The 12,711-nt window shown below is 53.7% G+C and overlaps 1 protein-coding gene across 2 annotated transcripts; it reads right to left on the bottom strand.

Moving 5' to 3' along the window:
- Nucleotides 1-234: 234 nt before the first annotated feature.
- Nucleotides 235-12,340, bottom strand: IFITM10 (interferon induced transmembrane protein 10). 2 transcript variants are annotated; one of them, XM_069857007.1, is made up of 3 exons: nucleotides 12,168-12,340; nucleotides 10,735-11,169; nucleotides 235-487 (listed from the first exon to the last, which is right to left on the bottom strand). In XM_069857007.1, exons 1-3 carry the CDS (start codon nucleotides 12,192-12,194, stop codon nucleotides 338-340), a joined length of 612 nt encoding a protein of 203 aa, XP_069713108.1. In that variant the 5' UTR covers nucleotides 12,195-12,340; the 3' UTR covers nucleotides 235-337. The 2 variants fall into 2 exon arrangements, with proteins under 2 accessions (XP_069713108.1, XP_069713109.1); XM_069857008.1 differs by having other exon boundaries at nucleotides 10,735-11,149; nucleotides 12,100-12,214.
- Between the last annotated feature and the right edge of the window lie 371 nt (nucleotides 12,341-12,711).

The following is a 12,711-nucleotide window of genomic DNA, read 5'->3' as shown; positions in this document are numbered from 1 at the left end:
CACTAGGCATGCATCACTCTGGACTTCACACGCCCTTGTCACATGGCTTGTTGGCCATGAAATAAATATTTCTTGATCTGTTTTTCTCCCTGTACATGTGTAAGAGTGAGACTCTTTCCTACAGCAGTTCACATACTCTTTGGGGGTAGGAAGGGTATGCTCAGCTGGGCTGATAAACTCATTTAATTTTTATTTATGCATTTAACTGGCTTTTTTTTTGCAATCAAGGTGGAGTGTGTTCTGTTTTTTCTTTTTTTGCATCCTTGCTATAAGAAACAACTGCAGACACTTCTGGCATAGAGGCATTTTGGCGGCGGCTGCTGCTGTTGGCCTCACTCTAGTAGTCAGTGAGGGGGTATCGCAAGAAGATGAAGATAAGGATGATACAGAAGGTAGCAAGGGCTGAGCTGGTGATGTTAAAAAGCCGGGCTGTCTTGGCATCTTCAACTGCTCCATTTAAGTCATTGAGGAGTTTCTTATCCCGGACCTGAGACCAAGTAAATAAATAAATAGAATAATTGGAAGATGTATAAAAGATGTAACTTGTTTCAAACAATACCTACAAAACCCATGACACTTGAAAGGTACTTGTACAGCAGCTGAGGGCTTGACTCTGTCTCTTTGCATTTGGACACTTTGGTTGCCATAAAACACACTGAGGTGAGGTTTGTGCCTCAGCTTTGCTACAGATGGGACTTGTGAAGCCAAGCACTGTAATACCTGTGGGCTGGAAACCCCTGGGAGTGCAGAAGACCTGGAAGAGTGACCTGTTACTGTTACCAACCAGGCAAACCAGCTCTCTGTGGCCCCTGGAGTGGGGCAGTGTCATTTCGAGTCTGAGGGTGCACAAGGGAACTTGAGGTGCCATTGTGCACCCCAATGCACATGGGCACTAAAGCATCCTTCGCCTTGTCTCGTAGCCCCCTTGCTTTGCAGCACCAGGTTTCAGCTCACCTGGCCTGTGAGCAAGATGGCTGGTTGTAGTTTTGGAGAGTATTCCCGTGTCTCTGCCTGCGCTGAGGGGCTGAGCTGGTGAAACCTGGCACCGCATCCTACTGCAGCTCCAGGGCTGCGTGTGAGCCTCCAGCATATTAAGCAGCCCTGGGTTAATGAGTTCCTTTTGCAGGTCTTATGCGGCTTGTGTAGCATCTCTGCCACTGGCAGTTTTCAATCCTGACAGCATGATCTGCTCTCTTCATTTATCCTGCAGGCTGAGACTTTCACGGTCTTGCCTTGGGACAGCTCTGCAGCGGGTAAGGACTGTGCATGTTTGTGTCACTGACCTAGCCTCACCTCGTCCAGGCTGCCAGGCAGTACATGGCACTGCCAGACAGCGGACGGCATTATCTGGCAGTGGATGGTGTTATCAGGCAACGGATGGCACAGCTAGACAGTGGATGGCGTTATCAGGCAGTGGATGGTGTTATCAGGCAGCGGATGGCACCACAAGGCAACAATGCCACTAGCGGGCAGCAATGGCATTACTAAGCACTGGGTGGCAGTGCAAGTTAGCAATGCCTCTAGCAGGCAGGGATGGTATTAAAAGACAGCGAATGGTACTGCCGGGCAGCAGATGGCAGAGCCAGGCAAGGCAGCTCATGGCATTGCAAGGTTGTGCATGGCAGAGCCAGGCAGTGATGCCACTAGCAGGCAAGATGACACTACAAGGCAGTGGATGGCACAGCCAGGCAGTGCATGGCGCTAGCAGGTAGCAGACGGCATCGCCAGGCAGTGAATACCACTAGCAGGCAGTTCTAGCACTGCCAAGTAGCAATGGCATCATCAGCCAGCAGATGGCACAGCCAGGCAGCGGATGGCACCGGCTGCCTCTCAGCAGCAGCTCTGCAGTTTGAGCCCATCAGATGATGGGTTGGGCTCCATTCCTTTCTAGCAGGGATGTGTCCCTGACCCCATAATACTTTGTTAGCCAGTACACACCAGACCCAGGCAACTGGAGCCATGAGGATGTGGGACAAAAGGACCAGGAGACTTTAACCCCTCTCCCCTTTCCCATATCTGACTGGAGCATCCAGCACCTGCTTTGCTGCCTGCTTTGCAGTGGGACTGTTGCTGGCCAAGGGGCTGCGTGTCCTTCGCAGCTGCCTTTCCGGTTGGCAGTGTGAGCTGAACATTACGTGTCGGTGGCAGGCTGTGACAAGCAGCCCCAGAGTCCTACCTAGAAACAGTAAAAGGCTTTTATTGACCAGGATCTTCTCCGAAAAGACTGTGATGAATTCAGACCATACCTTACCAACTTCTTCACTTTCCCTCCTGCAGAGCTTACCCACAGGGCTGTCCTGAAAGCCTCTGTGACTTGCTATATAGGGGGAAGGGTTGCTGAACCCCTCATTCCCACTGACCCATGCTCGTTCAGGAGGTGTCCTAAGCCACATCTCATACCCTCAAGCGACATGACCTCCACCGTTACACCAGTGAGGACCTCTCTGCACAAGCAACCCATGCTGTTCATTATTCTTGGACTGCTGGTTGGGATGCTGCTGCTGGCATGAGGCCTGCAGGAGTTAGCACAGGCAGTCACATAAACAAGAATGAGAGCTCTGTTTTCCTCCTTGTATTAAATCCCACAGTGCCATGTCCTTGGCCTCTGTTTCATCTTCACTCCTGGGAGACTGCAACTGAAACTGGGGTCATCCTCCCATCACCCTGCTGCTGAGCATTTGACAGAGCATTCAGCAGCTTCAGGGCATCCTTCTGGGAGCGGGGACAGGGGACAACCACAAAATGCACATGGCTCTGCGGCATGCTTGGCTAGTGCCCTCAGCAGTGGAGGCGACCTCCTGGAAGGCAGAAGCTGGAAGCCTGGGAGCCTCCACGCCTTTTTGTGTCAGATGTGTGTCTGGGATGACTCACCTTTGAAATTATTCAGTAGGTTTAGCATCCTCCAGAAAACCCATGGGTGCAGCAGCACTGGGCAGCCGTCACCTCCTCACCTACAAGTGAGAAGTGTGGAGTTCCCTGCAGCCAGAGCCTCAGGGGCACCGGATTCAGGCCAAAAATCCTGCCCGCTGCTCTTTGAAGCTCTCGCGTGCTTTCCTCTTCTCAGCGGTGGGTCTGCCAGAGGCAAACCCTGTGCAGAGCAAATGCCTTCTGCCTCTTCCTCCTCTGTAACCCACAGCTGGGACAAGGAGCTCTCTCCTGCAGGCAAGCCAGTGTTTGCCATCAGCGTTTGCCAGGCAGACAGAGGTTTCTCCAGCAGACTGGCATGGCCAGTGCACCGAGCTCTGCAACTCTCCTGCCGCCGAGTCGCTTTGTCTTTGCGGGGCCAGTTCCTCTTGGCCACAGACGCTCTCTCCGACTCCTGCTCCTCCTGCTCCTCCTGTCCCCGGGGCACTCTGCCGCCCTAATTTCTGTGCCCAGCCCTCTCCCGGTGCTCCCAGCAGCCTCTCCCATCTGACACAGCTCGCACTCGTGACCGGCGCTTTAGCTCTTTCCCACGGTTCGCTTCAGCATCCCCTGCCCTCGATTTTCCCTCTGGCCCTGCTCCAGTCCGCTGCTCTTCAGCATCTCCAGCGAGGGGCGCCCGGATCTGCCCTTTCCCCAGAGCCACAATTTCCTCCCAGTTCCTTTTTTGTCCTTCCCATCTCTTCTCCTTCCAGCTGTTTGGGCCCAAATGAAGGTACAGACAGCTGCCTTTGACTCCTGCCAAAGGGCACCCAGCTGCCTCTTTTCCCTGCCCCTCCAGTAGGATCCACTGCTCCTGCCAGCCCCTGCAGCACCCTCATCTCTGCCCTGCTTCATCCCTCATCTCTGGCAACCCTTTCCCTTCCATAGCTCTCCTCAAGCTGCTCTGTCCTTGGTTGCTTGGATCCCTCATCCCTGCTGAGTCCTTGGTCCCCATTCTCTCCTCACTTATTATTTCCCCACACACCTTACGGCTTCAGTAGTCACTCTCATGCATGCCATCCCTCATTATAATTTATATCGCAATGGAGCCTTTAAGTGCCAGACAAGTGCCAGGGCCCCTGCAGCACACAAGCACAACGAAAAGACATTTCACCTTCCAAACCACTCACAGCCCTGGCCTCTCACATCTCTCCAGGGTGCCCTCAGCTCCTCTTGCCTGGCCTTGTACCCCTAGATGCTTGTAGACGTCTCCCTTCAATGTCACACTGTGGCATCTGATCAGTCTCAGGAGAAGGAGCTCTCCTGGAAAGCATATACGCCTACTTCACAGCTCTGTCCTTTAGGAGAAGGCATTGTCTTCCTCATAGCTCAGCCTCAGCTCTTCCTATTTTTATGCTCCTGTAGCTACTACCACCATAATGTGCTGGCAGCTAGTGCAGGAGCTTCTGGGAGCCCTGGAAGCTGCTTCTTTCCACAGCCAAGGAGGTGAGGCATAGGTAGGCAGATTCCTAGACTAACAAGGTCACAAGGCTGAACTCCCCCAAATCCAAATGTGGTGTTTCCATAGTCACAGACTCTTCTCTTGTCATCATTTTGACCCTTCTCAGCTTGCCTAAAATTATTTGGGGATTCTTGGCCCTGTTTGCACTGAGATGACTGGTACATAAAGATAATTGTCCAGCATCTGCTGACTGAGGCTTTTCCTCAGGCATCCCAAAGTGATACGTGGGGGCCCTTTTGGAGTTCCCACCCTGGACAAGACAAAGTTCATTTCTGGTCCAGCTTGACAACTTACAAATTTCCTTCCCTCTTCAATGCCTAATCTTCCACAAAATACACCCTGCTTTTGTGGTTTAACATGCAAATATTCCTCCTTCTTTCTCCCACCAGCAAAAGTGGCCAGTGGGTGTGGAGGCTTCCACTGCCACGTATGTGCAGGATAATACAGCCAATATCCTCGCGCTCATTGGCAAGAAACCGTGGGACAGTTAAGCCGGAGGAGAGAACACGGAGCTGAGATAACTGCAAAGAAACTTATGGGACTTTTTGGTTTCTAGAAAAGAGAAACATTTGTAGCAAGTGGAGTTATGGTGAATTCTCTAACTGTTAGACTGAATTGCTGTACTGTGAGACTTCAGTGTGGAAAATCACTGGGATAGCTGGCTAATGAGGCAGATAATCACAGAATCACAGAATCACAGAATAACCAGGTTGGAAGAGACCCACCAGATCATCGAGTCCAACCGTTCCCATCAAACACTAAACCATATCCCTCAGCACCTCATCCACCCGTGCCTTAAACACCTCCAGGGAAGGTGACTCAACCACCTCCCTGGGCAGCCTGTCCCAGTGCCCAATCACCCTTTCTGTAAAGAATTTTTTCCTAACGTCTAGCCTAAACCTCCCCTGGCGGAGCTTGAGGCCATTCCCTCTTGTCCTGTCCCCTGTCACTTGGAAGAAGAGGCCAGCACCCTCCTCTCTACAACCTCCTTTCAGGTAGTTGTAGAGAGCAATGAGGTCACCCCTCAGCCTCCTCTTCTCCAGGCTAAACAACCCCAGCTCTCTCAGCCGCTCCTCATAAGGCCTGTTCTCCAGCTCCCTCACCAGCTTTGTTGCTCTTCTCTGGACTCGTTCCAGAGCCTCAACATCCTTCTTGTGGTGAGGGGCCCAGAACTGAACACAGTATTCGAGGAGCGGTCTCACCAGTGCCGAGTACAGAGGGAGGATAACCTCCCTGGACCTGCTCGTCACACCGTTTCTGATACAAGCCAAGATGCCATTGGCCTTCTTGGCCACCTGGGTAAGGGTATATATAAGGGTATATAAAGCTTTGCTTGTGCATAATAAAGGGATTTTGCTACTGCACCCGAATGGTGTCTGTGCCATTAGTCGCCACAGTGGCCTTTCCCCCCATTCCTGCTTGTCTGTGACCTCCCTGCTGCTCATCTTGTCCTCCACCATCTCCAGCATGCTGGTGGACTACTCCCTTTGACCACCATATCAGAGAATCATAGAATCATAGAATCATCAGGTTGGAAGAAACCCACCGGATCATCGAGTCCAACCATTCCTATCAAACACTAAACCATGCCCCTTAGCACCTCGTCCACCCGTGCCTTAAACACCTCCAGGGAAGGTGACTCAACCACCTCCCTGGGCAGCCTGTCCCAGTGCCCAATCACCCTTTCTGTGAAAAATTTTTTCCCAATGTTCAGCCTGAACCTCCCCTGGCGGAGCTTGAGGCCATTCCCTCTTGTCCTGTCCCCTGTCACTTGGGAGAAGAGGCCAGCACCCTCCTTGCTACAACCTCCTTTCAGGCAGTTGTAGAGAGCAATGAGGTCTCCCCTCAGCCTCCTCTTCTCCAGGCTAAACAACCCCATCTCTCTCAGCCATTCCTGCCCTTCCTCCCCTTGAGGCTTTGCCTTCAGCTTCCTCTCCAAGCATTCACCTCAACTCCTGCCATTGTGCTCCATCCAGGTCCTTTCCCTAGCAGACACCTCTCGCCTCTCTGCTTTGGGACTCAGCCCCTTTTGGTTTTGGGAGCAAGGAACTTGCTGTGAGGGTGCAAAGTGCTGCCTCAGCTTGCAGGAGGAGACAAATGGTTTGTTGATAACGAGTCTAATGAGGCTGTATTTTAGGCAGCCCAGCTTTTAGCAGCCCACAGCTGGTTGTCCGTAAACTCATTTCCTTGCAGAGCTGTGTGTGCCTACACATAAGAAGCTCTGGATGGGATCCTGGGATTTATTTGCTCTGTGAATTGGTCAAGAACTCTCCAGCCCACATACCTCCACCATGCTGGCACCAGAGACATGGGGCTGTGGCCTCCGTGTTTCACCCATCTCCATAAAGCACTGCTCCTCCTGAAACAAAGGCTGAGAGCCTGCCTGAGAGGTCAAGTGCTGCAGCCTCTCAGCTTCTTGAGGTTAATAAATAGCTACAGATTTATGCTGGTCAGCTTCCACTTGAAATGAGGAAGGAAGGTCAACACGCAGGAAGAAGGGAAGGTAAACAGCCGTGCCCAGAGCTGTGTGCTGAGGGCTGGGCAGAAGGAGGACAGGAGAGCTCTCCTGAAGTGCTATCACGTTACAAATTTTGGTGGCCTTGAGGGGCAGGAAAACTCTGTGAGTAATCCTACGAGCTGCTGCTGGGGCTTGAAAGCTAGCAGGTCTCCTTGTAATCTTTGTCTCTATACAACCACAACATCGCATCGGTACTGCAGCTTGTCTCAGATCCCAGATCCTCTGATCTATTGCCTCGTGGTGTAATGGGTACTGAGGAGGACTTGGCTCACCACAGCAGACTCTGGAGACAGATCTCCTAATGACTGAAGTGAGATCTCCTGCCACCACGTGCTGATGCATCACTCATTACTGCTTGGAGCTGAGAAAGAGGAGGGGAGGGAGCTACCGAGTATCAGGGCCATGGCATTGGCTTCTGATGAAAACCAACTGAATCCAAAGTGTTGCCACTGGAACAATCTTTTCATTTGTGTTGGGCTGGGATTAAGGTTACTTTAGGGTTTCAGCTTCCCTGGTCCTGCTGTTTATCTCTTCTTCCCCAGCACCTGCACAATGCTTAGATGTGAACACTTTGCTTGCACTCTAGCAAGCTAACATTGAGGTGCTAGAAATAACCCCTGGAGGGATATGTGAGTCAGTGCGACTCCGTTGCAGCCCAGCAAGCTGTATCTGCTGAGGATCTGGCCCGCTACAGGTGTAAATAAAGACAAGACATGCCATCACACTGTTATTCAGAGCACTTGGCTGGGGTGTCTGTCACGTAGAGTACTTGGCTTAGATGCCACAGTCTTTGCCCTCACCTGACTTCATGTGTTTCTTTTAGAAAGAGGATAAATTCTTTGGTACTGGGATGGGTTTTTGGCATTTTTCAGTAAATGCTGGTCACCGTGAAATAGCATTCCCCTGCAGGAAGAAATCTAGAAGGCTGCAGCTTGTATGCAAAAGGCCAAGCAGACAAGGAGGTACTGCTGTCCCAGCTATGGCTGAAAACCATAAAAGTGGGCATGGGGAAAGAGACAGCTTTACATTACTATTGAAGTGTACCTAAGCACAGTTCAGTGAACCTAAGTTCAGTGTGGGCATCGTGTCGCTGAAACTGGTAGAAATACTAGGGTATGCTAAGGTCCATAATGAAACATCTCATGGGCTTGAGGCATTAAGCAGCTATTGCTTTATTAATAGTATGAATCTGGCAAAACCTGATGATGTTAATGGCAGGGTATTGAAAATGCTATTTCTTATAATGAAAATGATGATTCTAGACATTGCTAGTTGTTTCAGTTATTTAAAGGAAATGGAAAAACCACAACCTGGGAAGTGTTTAATGCCATCAGCACCCTGATGGGCCTTCACCCAGGAAACCCAGCTGACTGCTCTGCTGTCAGAGGTCCCAAAATGGGCTCAGGGAGGGGAAGGTACTGCTCCCCTCCTCTCCCTTGCACTCAGTCTCTGCTAAAAGGGCCAGGATTTGAGTTACCTGCTTCTAGATTGTCTTTACATTAAATTGAAGAGGAATGAGAACAATCTGTTTAAAGGGACACCAGTCCCCAGGGCATTCCTCGCTTCTGATTTCTTTGAACTTCTGGGAAAAACCTTATTGACTGCAAAAGAGATAAAAACAACAGGCTTCTGGAGAAACAGTCCTAACACCCAGCTTGGATGGGATGTTATAAAGGTCTCTGCAGTAGCTATGAGTGAGAAAAGATCACATCTTTCTTAACATCCCAGTATTCTTCCCCAGAACAGACCTGCTGCTGCCATGGCATCCCTGTTGTCTCGCACCACCCATCCCAACTGCAGCCCGCAAGGGCATTTGCCATCCCTTTGATCCACTTGCTAGTTCTGTTCTGTGCCTCTGAGGGACATGCTGTTTCTGGCTTCCCCCTACCACAGTGTCACAGCCACCGGGGAGCTCCCAGACCAGAGCAGGGTTATTTCTACCTGCTCAGCTCTGTGTCTGTTCGGGTACCACCATTACATCCAATCAGCTCCTGCATCTGCAGTCCAAAAGCCAAGGCTGTTTTTTTGACAACTACCTTTTCTTTTTCTTTCTATGATTTGGAGAACATTTGTCCATTTGCCTTCCCTCACCACCACATCTCTTCTGCCACACTGGAGTTTATGTCCTCCAGACCTTTGCAGCCAAACACGGAGCCCACACCTCTGTCCCGGCACGAGGCTCCAGCCCTGGGTTATTGCTGGGCTTTGTTCTTCCTTCCATCTCGTGTCAAGGATGGTGAAGGGTCTAGCCTTTTAAAACCTTGGAGGGCAAACCCTACTCCTTATTGTCCCCTGGGGATGAGTCAGCCTAGTCCTCAGGCTGCGCTGCCCCCATTGCTGGCTGCAGCTGCGAGACCGCATCTACCCAGAGACCCACTGCAGCTACTTCCATGTCTCTGTGATGTGAAACCCTTAAACCCTTTTCAGCCTGCTGTGACCATGCCTCTTGCATCGGAAAAACGCCGATCATTAGAGGCAAATTCAGACAAGCAAAGACAAAAAAAAAAAAAGAGAGGAAGCAAGTTTCTTCCCTTGCTAGCTAAATAAGTGGGGCTGTTAAAAGACTCCTTTCTCCCAACTTGTGTTATGTTGACACTGCCTGGATTTGCCCTTGGCTCAGTCCTGCTTGTGGTCATGCTTAGCCCCGGCATGATTTAAGCTATTAAATGCCTTGCCTAGGCAGCAGTGAAACATACTGAGTGGCAGATGGGTGCTCATCACCCATGTCAGGGAAGAGGATACAGAGGCAGGGACCGTGGTGCCAGTGCTGGGCAAGTTCAGGGCACGGGTCGATGGACTTGGCTCTGAGCCTTTCTGCTGGAGACCCTCATGGACTTGGGAGCAGCATCCTTGCAGTGCTGGGCGCTTGCAATTCAGCTCATGGGAGCTGGACGGAGTTAATTGATCTGCTTCTGTGATGAAGCCCATCTGTGTCCTAGCCTTCCTCTAAACGCTGCCTGCAAAAACAAATCATCTAGCTCCTCTCCCGGGCCACCCAGCCGCCCCAGGCTCTCTGCACATCCATTCAGTTAGTTTTGAGGCTGGCAGGCAGGGAAGCAGAGGACAGCCCAGGCCCCTCTATCCTGGCAGCTGCCAAGGGGCTGCCTGTTTGCTGGGCACCATCCCTGCTGGGCTCTTCTCCCCTGCCACTACTGGTAGTAACCCAGCCCTGTCCCCTTGGCTGGCTGTGCTACACGCAACCACCCCCTCAATCAACACTGTCCTATTTCTCCCAGCCCTGATGCTGTGCAAAGACCCGCTGCACTCACTCCTCCCTCCTCAGCTAGCCGGGGCTCGTTGCCACAAAGCTGGCAGGTCTCCAGGGCTTGCCTTGGGATTTATAGGGCTCAGAGTGGGGGAGCTGGCCACCAGCTCCAGTGTTTTAATTAGGCAGAGGGCAAGAAGGAAACAGGCAGGATTGCCCTGCACCGTGGCAGCCTCTCCCCACCGTGACTCGCCAGGTGCCGGCTGATCGTGCCTGGCTGCTTCTTACTGCTTCTGCCTGACCATCCAGTGCTGCCGGATCCTACTCTAACAAGATCTCTAACTGACAGGTTCCCCAAGAAGGGAACAAGTGCCAGGGTGCCTGCAGGCACACGCAAGCCATTGCCTGTCCAACACCAGGAGACTCTGAGGGTATAGGAGCAAGACAAAGTGCCTCATCCCCACATCAAGCAACATCCCTGACTTCAATCAGCTCTTCCCATCCTCAACTGGGTCCTCAGCCCCATCCCCATCCGATGTAACCTTTCATTTGGGTGCAAAAATGTGATCTACATCAGGCACGACCCCCAGTCACTCCCATCCTCTCCTACCACCCCTCACCCTGCGCCTTGCGCTCAGTACTCACTTTCAACGAATAGGCCAAGGCGATGAAGCCGAGGCAGCAGAAGTTGAGGTATACGAAGTTGAAGATGGACCAGAGATAGTAGTCATTCACCTCGGTGGTGTCGGGGTAGATTTCGATGACGGTGGTGGGGTTGGTCATTGTCTTCTTCTCCACCGAGTGCTTGCACGGGACCGCTGGCCGCAGGCTGTCCCCTTTGCAGCTCTTGCTCTCCATGAGATAAACGGCAGAGGAGGGAGACAGGACGGGTGAACCTTGCCGGAGAGCGGGGGGCTTGGCGATGCAGGTGAAGCAGCCCTGGGGGGGGGCCTGGGGAGGCCTCGGGGTCCAGGCCACCCCCTCGAAGGGGCACGGTGGGCCCAGGGGGGGGTCCTGTGTCCTCTCCGTGGTGGCTGCCGCGGTGTCACCGCGCTCTGCCCTGGCAAAGTGAAAGCCCCCCTGTGAAAAACGGGGGTGAGGGGATGGAGAGACCGGGGGGAAGGGAGAAGAAAAAGGGAGGGAAGGAGCAGAAAGGGGGAGATGTCAGGGGGAAGGCGGGAGAGAGAGAGGGACCGGGAGACAGAGGAGAGAGCGGGGAGAGGAGCGAGGGAATGGGCAGAAGAGAGAGGGAGGAGATGAGGGCAGGCGGGAGGGGGAGGAGGGAGCACGGCTACGCCTGGGGACCCCGGAGCCGCCCGGGCGCGGAGCTGCCGCCGGCCCCGGCCCCGCGGCGGGGGCAGAGGAGCGGGCAGCATCCCCCCGCTCCTCCTCCTCCTCCTCCTCCTCCCGCAGCCGCTGCCCGCTGTCCTGCGTGACCTGCGCTCGAGTCACGAGCGGGGAAATAAATTATAAAAAGAAAGAAGGAAACAAATCAAAGCAGAAAGCAACACTTGGGAGGAACCGGGAGGGTGGAAGTGGGGGGGATGCTCCAGGGCAGCCGCCAGCTAGCCGCCCTGCAGCCCTCCCCGCAGCCCTCCCCGCCCGCCTATCGCTCTGTCCGCCTGTCCGTCTGTCTGTCGGGGCCTTCTGCTTTCTGTCCCGTGCCGGGACGGAGCGGGGCGTGGGGCGGCGGGCGGAGCGGGTCCCCCGGTGCGGCAGAGCTGCCTGGCCCCTCGCCCTCCCTCCCTCCCCCGGGGTTGTTATTTTGGGGTTGGTTATTTTTTTTTTTTCGGCTGAGTCTCATCTGTGCGGGATTACAGATGGGATGGCATTCCCCGATCCCTTCCACCTGCCAGCAGGTCCCCCCACCCCCTTTTTCTTTCTAGGGGGTGGAGGGAGAATATTGTGGCCGGAGAGAAGGAGGAGGGGATGAAGACAGAGGATGGGGAAGGGGATGTGGGAAGAGGTTGGCCCCCACCCCAGTTTCGCAAATAGGAGAGACCGGTCCACCTCTGGCTGCCAGTCCGTCCGTCCATCCTTCTCCTCCGAAGGCATCAGGAGGAGCGAGGGATACTCACAAGGAGGGATGCGCGGAGTCGCTGCATATCCGGCTCAGCACTGCCTCCGGCTCGGCTTCCTCGGCGCTGGAGTTGCGGGAGGGAGGAGGGGAGCGCGGTGGGGGGGGGAGCCCATGGGCTGGGGGTGGGCAAGGGAGAGAGTTACAGACCGGGAAGGTCAACCTGCAGACCCCTTCCTCCCCCTAAACATCCTCCGTGCTCGTCCGGGTTCCAGCTCTTCTCCTCGTGTCCCCCCTGCGGGGACGTCACCTCCTGCTTGGAGCATCCTGGCAGCACCCCGCTGGAGAAGGGCATCTCCTGGGCCCCAGCCAAGCAGCTTCCCTGGCTGGCCAGAGAAGGTGCTCGGTCCTGCTCACCCGAGCATCATCCACAGAGACCTTTGCAGTGGGAACTCGCTGCAGCCGGGATTGCGGGTTTGCTCCCATGAGCCTGGGTGAAAAACCTAAAGCAAGCGTGGCAGGGGCATGTGGGGGAGATTGAGACAGTGTGGCGAGGGGAGGTGGGAGCCATGCAGCACTTTGAGGGAAAAAGTGCTCTGGTTCTA

Source organism: Phaenicophaeus curvirostris, chromosome 5 (genome assembly GCF_032191515.1).
Source record: "Phaenicophaeus curvirostris isolate KB17595 chromosome 5, BPBGC_Pcur_1.0, whole genome shotgun sequence".
Classification (NCBI taxonomy): Eukaryota; Metazoa; Chordata; class Aves; order Cuculiformes; family Cuculidae; genus Phaenicophaeus; species Phaenicophaeus curvirostris.
This window is presented reverse-complemented; position numbering and strand designations above follow the sequence as displayed.